The following is a 19727-nucleotide window of genomic DNA, read 5'->3' as shown; positions in this document are numbered from 1 at the left end:
TTTGTTTGTTTGCTTGCTTGTTTGTCTCCTGACTGATGACAGCGAAAGGTTGGTCTGTATTTCCTCTTTGGTGTTTATTTGTATTTTCATCCTTTATTGTGTTTTAATGTGTTTCAAAGTTGTCGTTTGTGAGTCAGCTAACAGCCGTTTGTCCCTCTGAGATAATTCACTTTTCTGCGCTTAAATAAGCTTTTCTAAAAATTATTATCACCCAGTCTTATGAGATCAGCTGAAAATAATAATAAAAAAACACTTTATGTGGCTGTTAAAGTACCACAGTCAGTTTCATTTAGTTGTGATTTATTTTTAACCCGTCTTAGAGAGGAAGTGAATTCATTAGTTAACTGAGACTACCACTAATTTTAATAAATGATTAACTCTTAAAGTCACTTATACTGGAAGTGAGCTTAACTATACTCAAGATTTTTAATAGACCTCACTATTAATTTGTAAATTAACTAAAAAAAAAAAAGTTATTTTAGTTTGGTTAATGAAACCAGTTCTAGTGTTTACAGTTGTTTGCTACTTGAAGACTGGAATAGGCATTTAATCTTCAAATAATATTTGACAATTTAACAAAATATTTTTTTTTTATTTGTTTGTTTTCAAAGTCAAAGTGGACCTTTCTGCTTCTATACAGTGACCGTGCTTCAAATGCATGCTCTTCTTCGGTAAACCCTCTTTGAATAACGTTTTATAGTACGTTTTCTAGTGCACGGCTGGTTTCGGGCTTGATGTGAAATATGAAACATCTTGATGGCATCGAGAAGTTAGAAAAATGATCAAGAGGAGTATGACTACTGATGGTTGTTGTCTCACCAAGTTTTTGTTTGTCAGTACTATTGCTTTGTATTGTTGATGTATAAAATAGTTTAATCCATCTTTAGTTCTTCCAGATGAGAGCACACGCTCAAAGTCACATAGATAGTCTAATGTTAATCTGGAATTTAATTTAATTTTATTTATTTTTTTATTTTTTCAAGTTTCTACAAGAAACATCTTTCAGTCTGACAATACATTATTTTGGTGTTTCATGTGAAAGAATATAGTGAAACCTCTGCCAAGAAACGTATTCAGATCTCTTGTTTGATCCAAAACCCAAAATTAATATACGATAGAGAAAAGGATGAAATTGTCTCATCTGAAGCGTTTTTAGTTGAGTTGATTATCAAATTAGTCGCCAATTCATTTTCCATTGATCGATTGATTATGGAGCTAATTAATGGAGCTCTCTTTGTCACAAGAACTGTTTTCTTTTTGTTCCATCAAAAATAGTTGTATAGAAATTGTGTAGAAGAGGTTACACAATAAGATTGTTGAGAGCTGCTGTGTGTGTGTGTGTGTGTGTGTGTGTGTGTGTGTGTGTGGGTGTGTGGAGTGTCTTGTTCACTCTTCACTCCACTGTCAATCCCCAGAGTCCCTGCCCTGAATGCTACTGGATTATGACTTGAACTGAATCTGAATGCTGAGTAGCGCCAAAGTCAGTGTCTTCCTCTCTCTTGCTGTTTTGTCCTGGCGTGTCACTTGTCTCCGTCTTTCTGAAATAGATATATTCACGCGAAACAGACACCGCACGCATGCTGGCTGTTCACACCTGCTGATTCTCGCAGTATGACAAAGTCAGTCAAACACACACGACACGCTAGTTTATGCAATTCATTCCCAGCGGATAGCTGGTCAGTAGTGTGTGCTTGACTGCCATATTTCTGTTTGAAATAGAGATTTTCAAGCGAAGACTGTTTCCGTGCTGGACTGCCACCGACGCTGGCAGCCCATTCTCCTCATGTCTGGCATGAATGTGTAAAACACACAGACACATGCATACATTTCAATTCACATATCCCACAGATGATACACACACAGAGGGCACCTCGGCATGTATTCACATAACACTTCATTTTGCAGTCAGGCTGAGTGATGTGTTTTAGCCCTGTTCTGGCATGTAAACATACGAACTGGGTTGAATGATGTAAACACAATTCAGTGTTTTTCTGACACAGTTGGTCATTTTCTTGGTTAAAATCTGTGGTTAACATCGAAAACCATACCATCTGTGTTACATCTTCACTTTTTACGAAACTTTGATGAAAGCGTTTCTTTTAAGTTTTATTTCAGTCACAGCTATTTTATTTATAATTGTACATGAAATGTTACACAGGGCAGTAATACAGCTGGACACTTGGTTGGACAAAGCATGCAATTTGTGGATGTCATCTTCAGTGAGGAACTGTGATTGCTATTTTTAGATACGTTACAAAAGTAATTATATGATCACTCAAAAAGATAATCAGACTTATTTTGCTGTTATCAGTTAATCCGCTAGTTATTTTCTCAGTCAATGTATCATTTGGTCTCTTAAATGTAAGAAAATTGAGATAAAGTCCAGTGCCAGTCCCTCAGAGTTCAAGGTCGCGTATTTAGATGTTTTGTTTCGTCTTTCGAAATCAAAACTAGTTACAATAAAGGAAAAAAATCTTCTATCTAATGCTGAAAACTGATTTTTGTGTGTTGTTGCTCAAAAAAGGCCTTATTAAAAATGTTTATAATTAGCTAATCAATTAATCAACTGACAATTGCAGCACGCCTTGGAAAAAGAAAATACTTGTAGTACCAGTTTGATATTTATTTGAACAAATTTGTTGTTCCTTTTGATAAAAATAATGACAATTACTTATTATTAATATTTTCTGACAGAGACGGACAGCATGCCGCATAAAATCTGGTTCTTCTTGGCAGAGTTTTAGAATAGATATGTAAAATGGAAATGCGAAAAGCTGCACTCTCCATTCAACCTCACTTTCGTCTTTCCACAAGAGACGAACCTGTAGTCTTCTACAATATCTTCGAAAAGAGAGAAGTGCAGAGAGTATATATATATATATAAAAAAAATCATCTCGACTCAGACTGTAGTCCATCGTTCAGCTGATTGTTGGCCCTCCAAAGGACCTCCTCACTAACTCATGATCACTTATCGATTGACCAGCTGGCTGGAGGACCAGGTCCAGGTCCTCCTCTCCACATCTACTGCTCGTATCAGACACGTTGACCTGCAGGGTGCCCTAGTTGCTGCTTATTGGACTTGACACTGCTCGATGGTGACAGTTCTAATTGTCAACATCTGGGAAGTGCTTGCCATCCCTCAGCCCGGCGCAGAATGAAACGCAGCGATATGTCATAACGTGTCAGAGGAAATTAGCATCAGTCGAGCGTTGTTAGGTGGAGGGGGCAGGCCGAGGTGGGGTAAGAGGGGCAAGTGAACAGCTGTTAAAGGAGTCATTTCAGGGCAGAGGGATTTAAATGAACGTCTGTCCTCACAGAGTCGTTGTTTATCAAATCTGCTGATGGCCTGCAACTAGTGTAACAACTAATATCACTCTGACTACTGAAAATGATAAAAAAAATTACTATTTTGGTTCTTGCCATTATACGGTAGCTGCTACTGATAGCCTGCTGCTGGTGTGACAACCAAGACCATTTGTACCAATGGCACAAATATCATTAGTTATTCATTTCAACCGCTCGTTAAAGCAATCTACTTGTACTATTATATTACAACTAGAAGATTAGAGTGATTTATTTTGTCCGTATTACTGTTAAAACTGTTCACTGTTCACTATTCACATTATTTCTACTTTTAATGTTACTTTTTGGCAACTAACAGCAGTTCGTCTCGGACTGCTAGTTTCGGTGAATTGCTTAAATGTGTTTGATGGTGATTTGAGTGACCCTTGACGTGAACTAAGTATAAAATGGCAAATCACATACCAGCTCTACAATGGCAAATAATAAAAATAATGATGGTAATGATGCTGATGATGATCATAGCGTTAAGGTATCATTACCTTTAAAAAGTCAAAGTGCCAGCGAAGAGCAAAGCAGTGGGACTCCAGTTTGTATTTCAGACTTTTAGGAGCCTCAGGCCGGGCTCTCCCAAAGAAAAGGGTGTTACCGGGCTTTGCCTTTACATCAACCTGCATTGGAAGCTTTTAGGCCAGCAGCCAGCAATCTCTCTGAGATCACTTTTTAAAACCTGATTTATAGAGTCATTTTCATATGCTCATTATTTATTTTCGTAGCTGTTAGCCCTTTGTTCTTATCCTTCCACTCTGTGATGTCTTTTAATGGCCCTGTCATAATTTCTTTTAAACATAGACTGCTTTGCACTCTTTCATTGTCCGTACGTGATCGTTGAAACACTTTGTAAACTCAAATGTAAGCGCTGTGATTTAAATTAAGCTCATGAAATTCATTTTAATGAAGAGGAACAAACAAACCAATCTACAATAAAAGGAATACTTGCTCTGCACTGCTGACTTATATCAAAAAACAATGTTCGGTTTTATCTTGTCTCATACAAAAGCCTGCATAGACACAATATCTTGGTGTTATCAAGATGGATCAGCATTGAATTTATGTAAAAAAAAAAAAGAAAAAAAAAGAAAAAGTAACAACACAAAAACCAGGTGCCTGGATAAAGGAAATTCACTGCGTTATTTAATAATAGAAGAAAATATATATAGTTTCATATCAAACTAAAACAACGCAGGGTCCTTTCAGAGACCTGGAGGGTAACTGAAGTGACATGCTTTTACACACTGCATATTTTAGAGATCCTGACGAGTCTAAGCTTTTTCTTCTTCAAAGGGGAAATAGCAGTGTTTTTAGAAAGAGAAAAGTCCTGCCTCTGTCTTCCTGTGTTAAAGACATTTGTTTCTATTTGCTCTCTCAAAGGAAAGTGACAGTTTGTGGTGGGACGCCTTCGCTACAGAGTTTTTTGAGGAGGACGCCACTCTTACGCTCTCGTTCTGCCTCGAAGATGGACCAAAGAGATACAGTAAGACTTCTCCCCGTTTTGTTATGTTCATTAATCATTTATCTGTTTGAAAGCCATTAGTGTGGCTCAAAATGATTATAATTTTGTATGTACGTTTCACCAGAATATCTTCTGTGGTATTTTACAGTGTATGTTGCTGATATGCGTTTATTTGTACAACTTTGCTCTCCACAAATGCCATCACTTATTTGAACATTTTCAATTATAGTTATGTTTCAGTTTCAATTTCAGCGATTTAATGACTGTTTATAGAATCTGTAAAATAAGATTGTTTTGTTTTTGTGTTTTCTGCTCGTCAGCAGAAACTACGGTACATGCCACAACATGAATTTTATAATTTCTGTTTCCTCCAATATACAGTGTATGAATTTCACAGTAAAAAATTCAGGCACCAAAAATAAAATGGCACAAAATCATTGTGCTCTATAAAGGTAATAAAGCGCCATCATGGACATGGTCCTTGAGCTCATAATGAATACTTTCGGTTCATCTCCACAATCTAAAAACTGCTAGAAACAGCGACTGCCCTTTTCAGACTCTTGACTTTGTTTTGAAAACTCAAATGTTTAACGCAAATTATTATTCCCTTTATTTTAGATGAAATGCTGTAATTTTTCCTGTGCAGTTATCTGAAGGTGGGCTGAAACCAGCAACCTGTTGATAACATGTCTTTCTAGAAGGGAAAGCCGACCTAAAAAGTCTTTGTGAGTGTATCATTGGCTCGGAAGGACAAGCTTACCGTAATGTTTTATCCGTGTATTAGCCTCTTTGGTATTTCTACTTTGCTTCTGTGTTTTATTGGTTTTGCATTCGACTCTACTGAATCTCTGTCAGCGAGGAGACTGGGCTCTCCTTCATCTTCTCACAAAAGTTTTCTTTCGTTGTTGAAACTGTTGCTGATACGCCTCATGTGGCGTGTGCTTTTAAAGGTCAATTATTGGAAATATCTGTATTTAGACACTTCACAAAACACTGATTTTGTGAGGGATTTCTACCTCATATCTTTGCTAGCCCTAAAAATATTTTTAGGGCTAGATCCAAGATCCAAAATTTGTGAGAATTAGCCTTTTCTTGACCTACAACCATCAATGTACAGACAAGATCGTTTCTGATCTTGTCTGTAAAAATAAGACATGTTAAATGTTCCAAGCGGATTTTTTTTTTTTTTCTTTTCACAGCTTTGGTGCTCATTTTTGGTGTTGGGTTTTTAAAAAAAGAAACAGTGTGAAGAATCTGAGAAGAAATGTTCTCAGGACCTGATTGTGTGCACTTTGAACTCTGCACCCTCAGTGCAGTTACAGTATGTGGTCCTCAGCAGCAAATGACAGCAGTGGCTGTTATTGAGTTTCTGATATTGTCCCCTTCGTCTCATCTGCATAGGTTCATGTTTTGATATCTGAAACATATTGAATATCACACAGACAGAGATAAGGGGGAGGCGTTCTGAAATGAGCAGATGTGTGTCGTGTCTGCTGTTTGTGTGTGTCAGTGTGTGTGATTCAGCTCCATCATGGAGGAGGAAGAGAGGGGGACTGGAGGATTGTTGTGAGCCGAGCCCAGGTTTGCTTTTCAAATGTAAAAATAAAAATCCTCAGTGGTGTAGAGACGGTAACCCTGTTCCCCCGGGAACGGGAGGCTTAACACCATGGCGATGATGACTCACCATCAGTTGCAAGCCTTCCTGGATACACATTCAGATGTCAAAGTTACACACATGCGGACACATGTGCACACACGCAAACACAAACACAGGAGAAATGCACCACCTTCATATGTCCTCAGGAACAGATTCGGCTCAAACAGGAAAACTAAGATTGATGAAGATGATGGTATCTTTCCAGGCTTTGCATTGGCTGTTTTATATATAGAAAGCACAATTTACCAAATAGAAATACTAATTAGGATTTGGGTTTAATTGGCTGTTTTTGGTCACTGTTCAGCACTGCTGGTAATTTTAGCTGCAGTTACTGAACAATTCACAATAATTCAGAAGGAAACGGATTTCATTGTCTCACCTAAGGCTACTTACACGTTTTCCAGCAAAGACTTCATTTTGGTTAACTGAATTAACAAATAAACACAAAAAAATACCACAAAGTCGACTGCAGATAATGTCCCATGCTTGCTTCATCTTTAAAAATAGCATCTCATAAGTTCTGGTAGGTTTTTATGTTTTCTTTGTGGGAAATCTTACAGTACATTTCCTAACAAAAAAACAAAAAACAAAACAAACAAAATTATGGCACACAGTCACTGTCTAATTTCATGACGGCATATCAGAGAAATGTTTAAACCTTGCGCATATTTCGTGTTTTGTGTGATTTGAGTTTAGATCTGATATACACTGAAAAGATTTATTTTTTTAAAAGTGAAGATGGGAAGTAAGGCAAACGTGGATAATAAAGTCTGTGTGTTCATGATACTGAGCAAACATACACTACAAATAACATAAAAAATATGGATGGATGTAAACGGCCGGGGACGTTTTCACTGTTACTGTAGAATGTGGTTATGGAATAAAAAATAATGCATGTAAATGTAAATATAATAAAATGTGAGACTCAGCGAGTATCTCCAGTGTGAGACGGCATTAGAATATGTGAAAGCTTTTCATTTAGGCTAAAAACAACAAGAATCTCTCTACCTTTTCTCCCTGGAGCTTATTTCTTCACCTTTTTCTATTATACTGAATCATTCTTGTGGCACAGGAATTTCTGTCCTGTTATCAGGCAACTCTGGACTCTCGCATCCTTTGTTTTTTTGTTTTTGTTTTTTTTTCTACATTTTTTTATTTCACTGTTGGCAGTAGAGAAATTTAAGCTTATTCTGCTGTTGTCCTCATTGTTAGTCACTGTACAAGAGCATCGACTATCTGTTTAAAATATAAAATGGAAATGGGACAGACTGGGAACTACTCTGAAGTAATTTTTGCTTCCTGCCTTGTGAAAAGCGCAGATATATGCACGCATGGTTGTACAGGTCAGAGCGGCACTGACCAGTGGACATGTGAGGGTGTAGGAAGTGGAGAGTGGTCAGCGCTGGTTAAGAGGACTGTGTGTGTGTGTCAGTAGAGTTATAAGAAAACAAAAGGTCATAGCAATTTTGCATCAGAAGAAAGTCTTGCCGGACAGTTATGAAGTACAGGACAACATTTTTTCACAGTTAATTGACCCCTCAGCATTATAGAATTTGGAAGTGAAATTCTGATTTGTTTATTTGGGCTCCACAGTGTCTGACATTTGTCAAGTCTAACAGTCTAACTCATATTGGTTTAATTGGTTACATATTGTTTATCTAACATGTAATTAAAATGTAAGTGTTACTTGACTGACTCACTTTCTGTATAATGTGTAAAGGTACAGATCTTTTTATAAGATCTGCAGTCGTGATCGAGTTGTTCGGTACCTAATACGGTAATCACTGAGACACAGTCTTTTCACTGCATTTTGAGATGCTTTAAGATCATAACCTTCAACAAAACAAAAATTAGGGAAGATAATTTACCTAATCTTTTTTAAATGATTAGTATCATTATTATTATTATTATCATTATTATTATTATTATTGCGCGGACCTGTGTATAGGCGTTTTGTAACTCCTCTCCCGCTGATGTTCAGTGTTGCTTCTCAGAGGAAATAGATCATATTGGAAATGCCTGTGTGTTAATTGTTAAGGGATGAACACTAATGCGTTTATGAGCACTCTCTTCCTCTGTCTGTCAATTTTTATTCTGAAATCACTTCTCATCACTTCTTTTTAACTTTAACTTGAGCTGAAACTATCGATTGCTTCGTCAACTGACTTAAAATTGATTATTTATTAAAGAGTTATTAATAATAATAGTTACAAATTTGATTTTTTTTCAGGCTTTTCACAAAGCTTTATTAAAAATATGTTAGAATAAACAATTAAATAATGCTAATACACATCAGATAGATTTCTTCCTCATCCTCACCGGGCTGTGCTTGTGGTTCATAGATAAATTATTCCAGCTATTTAAATGTTGAAATGTTTCCTCTTTTATTTCATTATGAGCTCAACAACATCCGATATTAGACTGCTGCCAGAAATCAACAGGCACTTTAAAGATGCCACCTCGGTTTCTGGAAACTGTTTTGTGCACTTCTCACTGACATTTCAGTGAACGGTTCTTTCATTGATTTGAAGTAATTAAACGGCCCAGCGGATAATCATAAAGATAATTACCTGATACTTTTTCATTGGCTGCTCTGGCGAAGAAAAAGTTTTATCAAGTCATCTTACTGCTCTACTAACCAACTATAGACTAAGATAGAAAACAGTTTCCATGATTTAACAGTCCAGCATGTGCCTGCCATCTGTCTGATTCCCCACCCCTGTGTCACTAATGAAACACAAACTTTGCCAGATAGTCGATTGTGTCTAATTGTAATCTATATTCATCAGTAACAATAACCATATCAGAAAACAGCACAAGCAGCTTGTGCAGACAGATTGCATTATATATATATATATTTATGTTTTTATTTTTGTTTTTTTTTTCTTGCCATGCTCTTGGAGAGATGTGAAAAGGAATAAATGTGAGGTATGAGAATTTGGAGTCTCAAATATGTCATAATATTTTATAGCGTTAGAAATTAAACTTATTAAAGCCTTGTGGTGCCATTACATTATATTGCTTGATAAAAGTTAATATTTTTAATCTGCACTTGTTGGGATCGTGTTTCATCTGTGGAGCAGGAGTGTCTCACTGCTTACTTGTCTACGGCTATATGCACGTAAAACAATTCCTCCATCAGTGCAGGCCAATTATATTTTTCTACAGCGAATTTTCAGAAACTCTGTCTAATTATACGCCCAATTGCCATGGCCTTAACATTCGCCCCAGTACCTTGTCTGGCTCTGCAATCTATGAGGCATCTGATGAAAGCTGCACTCCATGATGCAATCAAAGAGCAAGGCTCATTTTAGAAGTAGTTCAAACAAGAGAGGGAGAACTCTGCATGTTTAGTGGACTGGTTCAGGGCAAACTGTGAAAATGATTCACAACACATTTACAATTCATCTAGTTATTCTTGCATTGCAAAGCGCAATAATTGCAGCAATAAAATGACCACAGCTAATAATCTTTAAGCAAGCATGAGGACATAATGAGGAGGAAGAAAACAGGAGAAATGAAGGAATGAAACTGAACTTCCTCTGCCTTGGAGAAAGCTTAACAAGAAGCTTGCTCGGTGCTGGGACTTAAAAGTAAGGAATTTCTGATCAATAAATGCACCGTGTCCATCTGAAAGCCTCGTGATGTTGAGTCTTATCATATGCCATTGGTGCAACTGAAGATCTCTGAATAGGCAGTTTTGACTTGTCATAGATTAGTGTCATTGTATTAGGAGAAACTCATAATACAACAATTCTTCAGCAGATTTTAGTGCAATGACACAGAGAACACTTTAAACCACCAGCTTAATTTATGCTTCAGTCTTTTATTTAGAAAAAGTCACACGGTGCTGTTTGGTATCAGTAGTTTACTCTGCAGTAATGACCAGCTCATTATACATACTCCCATTTATTAAAGCGTCTTTTGAAAGGCATTAATCACTTTAGTCAGCCTATTGATTCGGTTTTGTACCACACAAAAGGCATAGAACTGAATGACAGCGACCGCAGATGTGTATTTGGCATCCGATTGCAGTGTAGCAGACCCAAAAGAAAAATAGTAAGGTTGCTATTAGGCATCCATCTACTTTTTGCAGAAATGATATGCTCTTTATTCAAATTTAAAGTGGTTGAGCACAGGAAAATGTGTCATCTTTGCCCTCAGTTGGGTGAGTGCATTCCAAAAGGGTATTTCCTCTTTTTTTTTTTTTTTTGTAAGAGCGTTATTAAAACTACATACATCAATTTACGGCCACCAGGGCGGAGAAACGGAGACAGAGACCTGCTGTATTAGTCCTGTCGAAAGTTCTTTTGGCTAATGTGTTAGCGGTGATTGTCTCTTCATACATCCAGCAAACACAGGACCATTACCGAACCTCTGGAGTCATGCTTCGGGCCAACCAAGGCAAATGAAGTCTAATGTTAAATCTCCTTTTAGCTATTTTTGGCTGTTTTCTGACTCTTGCTCTGGCTCTGCTGTCCAGGTCAGATACAGTGGGTTTATCAGAGCTTAGTGAAAACAGCTGCTTACCACTGCCGGGAAAAAAAGTCAGCGAGAGGAGTCGGATTGAACTGTACAGTAAAAGCGCTGTAAGGTGAAATAAAAGGCTTAAGTTCTGCATAAAGCCTGAGAATTATTCATTCGTGGAAATGACCCCCCGAAAAAAAAAGGATAAAAAAAAAAAAAAAATGGCAGTTTTATTTTATTTAATTACAAGTCCCCAGCTCCAAAATATGATAAACCTAATGGCCCTCACTGGCCAACAAAGCCATGTCATAAAGTTTATTTCCAGCTTCAGCCAATGCTTATAGTCATCATTATGTTGTTGATTTAATAATGATGTTAATGGCCAGTCTGAGTCACGGCCACTCAAGTCTCACCCAAGTGATAAATACATTGCAATCAGTTTGATGTTTACTTCATACAGTGCAGAGTTATTATACGTTTAAAATTTTCATTAGTTTTTCAATTACTATAATTTTTTATTATTATTATTCCTTTTGGTTTTACTTTAACAAGTGATTTAGTTTTATTTTCATTATGAGGACGTGGCTAGTTTTAGTTTTTGTTTAGTTTTAGTCTTTCAGGTATTAGAAGGAGAGCTTTGAGTCACAGAAAACGAAAAGGATGAAAGGTTACATGACAAAATTGTGCTCCAGGAATCGGCAGAACTGTTTCAATGAAGTATTGTCGCACAGTCTTGCGGAAAGCACAGCATCTATGAACATTTGTACGACTGCTTGCTCTCGCTTGTGACGCTCCTGTGAAGGAGCACCTTACCTTCGCGTTACCTTGTGCTTGTTGATGTCTTGATGTTGCAGCGCTGTCTGACTGTGAGCTCACGTTCTCCTGCTCCCGCAACTCCTGGAACTTTTCTTGTGCTTCTCTGAGAGATCTTCTAAGGTGGACTTTGGATGTTAGTGGGATTTTTCATCGCTCTTCTTTATGACACTTTTGGCTACGTCCTAGTTAAAATATTTTCCCATATTGGACTGTAACATTTTACTGCCTATGACTTTAGCCATTTCTAGATCATGCATCAAGCACCTTCAGGTGCATTATTCTGCAGTTGGCATCCGCTACGCTGCCACCTTCTGGAAGTAGCTCGTTGTCAAACTGAACACGACACTGTACTGTAGAATTTGAGGGGATAAAACAAAACAAAAACAAAGCTGATTTTACCTGCAATTCTATTTCATTTTAGTTAGTTGTTATTTCATTTCCATTTTCAGAAATTTCAGCTTTTTTCGCTTCTAGCTTTAGTCCCAGTTTTCATTAACTATAATAACCCTGATACAATACTGAGTTCATACAGTATCTGTGTGAAAGAAACTGAATGGAAGTTTGAGATGGAAAGATAAGTCTGCTGCTCTGATCTGACTCCCTTCTGTTGAATAAAAGATTGACAACGCAGGGTTTGGAAGGGCTTGTTGGTGGGGGGGCTGCATTATTGAATCGGGTGGTGGGATGAAGAGAAGGTGAGGTGGAGTTTTAAATGAAGGCACGGGAGTGTTGCAGCGTAGGACAGCGTGTCGGTTTGTGCGTCTGCGCCTCGGTATCTTTCCAGCAAGTCTGTTGGCTCTGTTCGGCAGACGAGCAGTGTTTGCGTGTGAATGTGTGCGCATGTTGGGCTGAGAGTTAAAGGGGTATCTCAACGCTTCTACGGAGGGGGTTGTTTTGAAAGGAGGAGGGGAGGGGAGAGGAATGGGTGACTGAGCGGCGAGGGCGAGGGGCTGCGTGCGAAGCTGCTTTACAGAGAGATGGATAGGATGGTTTGAAGGTGTGGAGCGGTGATTGGCAGGCAGGATGATGCGGCCCTGGTTCAGCTGCAGCGCTGAGATGTAGGCTGCTCCTGATTGACAGCCGAGCTGAGGCTAGGAACCACAGCGCTGGATTGGCCACAAAGAGAAACCGAGGGAAAAAGAGAGGGGAGAGCGCAATTACAGATTTAAACCAAAATATGTCGCCTTAACATTTCTCTGTGCATTCTGTTCCTAGATAGTTCGACACTGCCATCTATTGTAAACTGTGCTGGTGGCATTATTTTTTTTATGATACTTCTCTCAGCTGACAATGTGCTAATCAACCTTCTAGTCAATTAACTGAACAAATGGGGAGTGATGAAGGGGGGAAATCGGAGAGTTGGAAATAAAATTTAATGCCAGCTTGCCTTTTTAAGGGACAAACATTGAGTGCTAAGGAAAGCACTGAGGATGAAGAAATGAGCAGGTTAAAAAAATAATAATTAGTCCCCTGCAATATCTGAATAGAAAAACATCTATTAGAGAGATGGGCTTCTCTTCTCCGTCATGATTGCTTTCGCCTTGGGCAGCAACTGCTGCTTTATTTTTTTCGTTCATTTTATTTTTTAATGTTAACAAAAATGCTCAGCTCAACTTTCCAGAGCCAAATGTTATGACTCCAAAATGCTTTTTTGACTTGTTTTGATTTGTTTTGGCCAAAATGCCCAAACATTTAATTTACAATGATGTAAAATTGAAACATACTGAAGCTTGAGAGGCAATAAGTTAGGTTTGGCATTTCACCTTGACAAATGACTTCAGTGATTAAGTAATTAATTATTATATTATCGTAGTGTGGTGATTTGACTGATAACTTAAATTTAGAGAGTCAAAAATTGAACCTCTGTTCAAGTAGTAAGGTCTTTCATGGATGAAATGCAAAGGTTAAGATTGCTTAGCAACGTGCTAATACCTGAGTTTATTAAAGTAAACTACATTTTGGTCTTGCTTGATGATTAATATTTTGTGTTTCTAACCTTTTGATATGCAACTTTCCGGTCATATCTGAGTGACAGGTATGTTGTGAAGAGCAGCTTTGTGAAGTCCACAGAGAGCAGGTTGTGATGTGGCTGCGTTAAAGTCTGAGGTTCTCATTTCATTCTTTGGTAACACATAAAAAGTCTCTGTCTGTTTCTGTCTCAGAAAGTTTTGACCTAGAGGACCTCTTTTTTTTTTCTTCTTCTTCTTCTTCTTCTTCTTCTTCTTCTTTCAAACCACTGCCTGCCTGCTTGGTCGGATTTCCGACCATTACTGTCTGCTCCTGCAGCTCCACGATCCCACTCCTGTCTGCTCCTGCAGAGATTCTGAACACTTCCACTTGCAGCAATACTTTCTTTCAAAATCCTGGCAGCCCCATCCTGCAGGGAAAATAGGGTTGCCCTTACAGATGTTTTTGTTAAAAGCAAAGAAATGCCGGTACAATTATCTCGCTATGTAATGAATGTGTTATTCTTTAAATGCAAACAAAAAATAAATCAGAAAACTAAAAAAGAATAAAGAGCAGATTCAGTAATGATGGATTATGTATTTATGTTTATGTTGCTTTCAGTAGCAAATGATGCAAAGAAGATGGTGGACTGATGTCAGTGCTGCAACGTTAATGCTTATTTCTTGGATTAGAGATGGCAAGTTTAGTTAGTTAGTGGTATTTGAAGACATACATATAACTGAGCACACAGTAAAGCAAATACAAGAGCACAAAGTGAGTGGTTTAACCAGAGCAGAAGAGGAAAACTGAACTTGAACTGAAGTTAATTTGACTGAATATTAAGGTGAGAATGGAACGAAAGCAAAGCAGCTTTTTCTTGTAGTTCTATTATGTTTTAGTTTTGCATTGTTCATTGTTGTTAATCATGAAGCTCAAAACTGAATGCTGTCACACAAAGAGAGCATTTATTAGCAGCTTTAAAAGAATATTCAATTAATTTGACTCTCAATCTGTTCAGACTTCACATTAGCTGCAGATAAACTTTAAAAGTTGGAACTTTTTCCTCACTGATGTCACTTTGCCCCCCGTCACTGAAATTGTAAAGTGGCTTGGACGGTCAAACTTTCATGTTCTTCTACGACTGCCCTCCGTCATAACTGATGCCGATTCTCTGTTTTTCCGGCCATCTGTCTGCAGCTCTTGTGATCAAGAACGTAGCCGAAATTCATCCATCAAAACAAAAACTACAAATTAAACGTTACGAAAGACATAAACACTAAAGGAATCCATTTCAATTGCAGCCTGTGTTTTCTGGTTATTTTATACACTGTGTAACTGCCATGTGAGGCTGATGGAAATTAAGACATTGACGTGAGCCAGTTGATTGTTTAGTCAGCACCACAACAGAAAGAGGCTATTTACTATTTCTGTCTATTTCCCGCTCTGCGATAAGCCTGTTATCGTTGCCTCTGCAATTGGCCCCTTCTCACCTCTCTGTGTGTGGTTTGTGCAACCAATCAGATCGAATGCCACCAGTCTGAGTTAGAGTTGAGTTGGGTGAACATGGTGGTGGCGACTACTCCGCATTGTCAAAACAATGTTATTTCATCAAGGATGCAAGTTTCCTTGGGCTGAAGATGATTCATCAATCTCGCGTAGTGTCATCGTGATTTTTGAGTGAGGCGGATGGACGCACCAATTATTTGAAACAGTCATGACAGGAGGCAGTAACACCTTGTCTCCATGTAGCTGCCAACTTCCCATCAGGTCGTGTTGATGTTTCCGAGGCAAAGAGGAAAGGACCTATTTTTGTCATATCTATCTTTGGTCATCGCACGATTCATTAGCAAAACTATTAAAATACACCATTGTTCTGCTACATGCTGCACAAACATACTTATCTCAATCATATATTTTAAGTGCATCCATCATACATTATGCATCTATTTTATTTAGCTTATTTATTTGTTTTATTCTTGTACACTATATTAAACATTTTATGATAATAAATATTTAAATGAGCCACTTCCCCTCATCCATGCTTTTATGAAAACAGATCAGCAACAAATACAGCTCTGACTCTCTGCTGCACCCTGATATAATGAAGCTTTTTTAGCCTTGAATTAACAGAATGACAGAAAAAAAAAAAACAACAAAAAAAACGACGCAGTTGAAATGAAGTAGGAATCGCCGTCAAAGTGAACTCGTGAGCACGAGACAAATAAAGGATGATGCTGGAGTGAAGCTCTAAATTTGTTATTCTCTTCTGATCAACCCTCTGCAATCACGCAAGTCAGTTATAGATACTGAAATTGATGTGAATCCAGTTGGATTTCTGTTGTTCTCCCAACATCTTTTTTTTTTTTTTCCCCCCCTCGTGCAGTATGTGTGAATCCGTGGGTGTTTGCACAGTGAACATTTTATCTGAGACAGCAGCACACGTGAGTAGTGGTTTTGTTGCATTGTTTGACCATAGAAGAAAGAGATAGGCCCTTTAAAACGTAATGTGGTTCTTCTGAGGCTGCCGGGAATCGTAGCTTTTTTTGTTCTAAAACAATATCCAATATCTATAATAATTGACGCCTACTCTTGCACAAAAAGCCTGCTGGCATGAAAGTAAAGCACATTAGGAGCTATTCATTTTTAACAACAACACAGACGTCTCTATGCTTAAAAATACTATTGTGTGCCATTAGTTTTTTTTGTTGCTGCTGCTGCATGTGTGCCATTACTTTACTTGAACTAAGTCTGTTTGTTTTTTTTTTTTGTTTTGTTTTATTGATTGATAACAAACTAGAGACAACAAAGGATGTGAAGGACAAATAAAAACTAAAAGAATATATTTAAGCAATAGAAGCAGAGTTTGTTTACCTTTATAGAATTAAACGAGGGAATAAGACTACTAACTAAATTATTTTACAAAGTGCGACATTAAGTTTCCTCACTTCTACATTTATCTGAAATAGATGTGGATCCGACCTAGTTTCTATAGCAGTAATATCTGAGAGGACCTTTCTTTATTGGGATTATGGGCATGACAGTGAGGCAGTGAGCTATGATGTCTAGCCGCTGGCAGGAGGGCCCATAATTTACCATAAAAAAATGTCCTATTAAGTGTTCTGGACTTTTTCTTTTTTAACAATACGTGACTAATGGCTAAAACTTTTTCTTTACAATACTTCTCAGAGTTCAGAAGTACAAACAAATTGGCTCCACAAAAAGACAACAACAAAGCAAAATAAACAATGGTGGCAACCAACAGAATGAACATGAAATATAATTAGAAATGCTCTTTTTTTTTTTTTTTTTAATTCAGCCCCATCTTAATATGTCCGATGCCCAACTGACACTGCATGTGCCGAACCAGCCTTTCAGTGATATCACACTCAATTAACCAAATGCATTTTTTTAGGGAGTATATGCTAATATTGTGAGTGCTGTATTTTACCATTTTGTTGCCATTACCATTTGTTAAAATCTGTAATCTGAAGTGCACTTTCTTACAAAAAAAAAAAAAATGCTCAGTGTGAAACAGGAAGTGTACCATTTATTTGACAAGCTGCATTGTCTTAAAAAAAAATGTTGCGCTTGTTCTGCTTGCTCTTTTGTTTTGGATTACACATTTCCTTTATCAACATAGTCACACTTTGCAGCTAAATTTTAAAGTACTTTCAGCATCAATCTGCTCATTAGCAGATATTTTGGTTGAGGGAGGTGTGTAGCTGGGCTACTTTGTGTGTGAGTGTGCGACACCAGTGTGTGGACTGTGGATACCATGCCGGTCAGAATGGGTCACTCAGTAACTGCTCATTGTATTTCACAAGAGCAGATGAGCAGTTGTGCAGCAGAAACCTTGTCAATTCTTCCTCCTGGTGAAGTGCAATATAGAGCTGAGGGACCTGAGGATGAAAATGGGGAGTGTTTTTTTTTTTTTTTCGTATTTTTTTAATTGGAACAGTTTTAATCACTGGAAAATTATATTTCTTAGATAGAAGGAAGTGGGCCTATTGGCAAGCTCACCACGTCTCCTACAGCATGATCTTATTTGTGTTTTCTGCAGATTTGTGATGTCATTTCAAAGCCCATCTAAAGTCCACGTAGCGAGTGTTTTCCAGGTGGCCTGGATCAGGGTGGGAACTATTGTATGTTGCGACCAGGAAAGTGGGAACAGCTATCGCAGGGCACCAGCTGTCCGTGAGGATGGGCAGGTCCCCCTGGCTTCCTGTTTCTCAACCCTCTTTGTGCCCTGCAGCAAAACAAGACCAGCTTCCCATTCCAGTTTGAGACACAATGGATTTTGCAAACGGCCCTCCCATGCTTCTGTCGTCCTCTCCTTTCTTTTCCTCTCTCTTTCACAACTGCATCCTCTTTCCTCCATGTCCTCTCACCTTTTCTTTTGTTTCCTTTTCATCCACTTGACACTTTCATCTTCCCCTTCTGCTTCTTCCACACTCCGTCCGAGCTGATTCTTGTACATTTGCTTTTCTTCATCATCTCTTTACCATCCCCTTTCCCTTCTCCGTTAGTGTCATCTTTCTTCACCCTAACGTCTTTTTCCCCCTGCTAGTCCTTTTTGCTGATTTCACTATTTTACAAGTAAAAAATTTAGTATGCAAAGTCTTTTCTGCAGTAATATACATTTTGTGCAACACTCTTCATGGCAGTTTGATATGCAGAAATGCAGTCATGCTGAGTTGAGTTGCAATACAAAGTCTCTTGTGAAAACGTGGAACAAACGTATACCTCCTGTCTTCTTTAGCTGATCTAAAATAGTTCGTAGAATGCTCTGCTTGTGTGTGTGGGGCAGGGGTCAAGAACTGGGGGACTTCGGTGACCATCCCATTCTCTCACTGGTGGCATTTCTTGTCTATCTCAATTGAACAGATTTCTAATATCACTTGGATCAAGTTTCCATTTGGATTAAGTTAAATTGTATATACATTTTATATACTACGAAATAAACATGAAATTACCTTTGACGTGTCCCGGTGAAGTTCTCCCATGAGGTCTCTTACTCTACACCTCTGCAATTTGTTTTGCCGAAGTGGATTTTGTGAGTGTTTGCTACAAGTCTTGATCACAAACATGTAGTTCATGAAAAAATGAAGAGTGAAGTGCAACATGAGCTTTTAACAGGAGAGCATTCCAGAAAGGTCAACAAGAAGGCTCTGAGAGACAGAGAAGAAGTTTTATTAATAATGAATTGAATTTTCATCCACGCACCAGGGAGAAGAGGATGAATTCCACCTAGAAATCACGGTCATATGCGAGCGCACACACTCATATACATTCACATAGCGGAAGCAAGATTGACGTCGCGCCGATACACAACACACACATGCAACTACAGGAGGGACACACATGTTCCCCTGTAAACATGCACAACTGACTCGCACAGGGAGAGGGCACACCTAATCTCAGATACGAAACAGTGATAGAAAAAGTGTTGGCATATGTACTAAAAACACTTGCATTTCAAAGAAACACACAGTTGTGTGTGTTCATAATGCAAAGTTATTGACACATGGAGAAATCCATATTTATATATAATACAGTGTGGTGGAGGCCCATCAGTCTCCATAGTCTATGAAAGGGCCTGCACCGCTTTACTTAAGGTATTAAATGTTTATGTGGCTCTTTTTCATCCCTCAGTAACCCATATTTCCACACACACACACACACACACACACACACACACACACGCGGACACGCACTTTGACAATGGCTGTAATAGCTTCTCAAATCAGATGAGAAAATCACAAAGTCAGAAATATTTTTCTTTTGTCTTGCCTTGTTCTTTTTTGCTAATCCTTTTTTTTTTTTGGAGAAGAAATGGTGCCAAAAATGACAATATGTTTTTGCTTTGCCAGTCTTTGCAATATAAATGGGATGCCCCGTGCTGCTACAATCAGAAAACATAAAATAAACTATTGCAACGATTCAGTCTTGTGGCGCTCACAAAGGTGGCTGGGGCTCAGCAGGTGAAGTGGGTTCACTAATCAACAGGGTTGGTGGTTCAGTCTCCA

At 38.1% G+C, this 19727-nt stretch overlaps 1 protein-coding gene across 6 annotated transcripts in view; it reads left to right on the top strand.

Moving 5' to 3' along the window:
- The window catches only part of ldb2a (LIM domain binding 2a), a 93345-nt gene that overhangs the window by 24347 nt on the left and 49271 nt on the right, over positions 1–19727 (top strand). For all 6 annotated transcript variants that reach the window (XM_029512068.1, XM_029512067.1, XM_029512066.1 and 3 more), the window contains exon 3: positions 4733–4835. In XM_029512068.1, coding sequence (XP_029367928.1) covers positions 4733–4835 — 103 coding nt within the window. The remainder of the gene's footprint in view (positions 1–4732; positions 4836–19727) is intronic.

The sequence above is a fragment of the Echeneis naucrates genome, chromosome 10, assembly GCF_900963305.1.
Source record: "Echeneis naucrates chromosome 10, fEcheNa1.1, whole genome shotgun sequence".
Taxonomy (NCBI): Eukaryota; Metazoa; Chordata; class Actinopteri; order Carangiformes; family Echeneidae; genus Echeneis; species Echeneis naucrates.
This window is presented reverse-complemented; position numbering and strand designations above follow the sequence as displayed.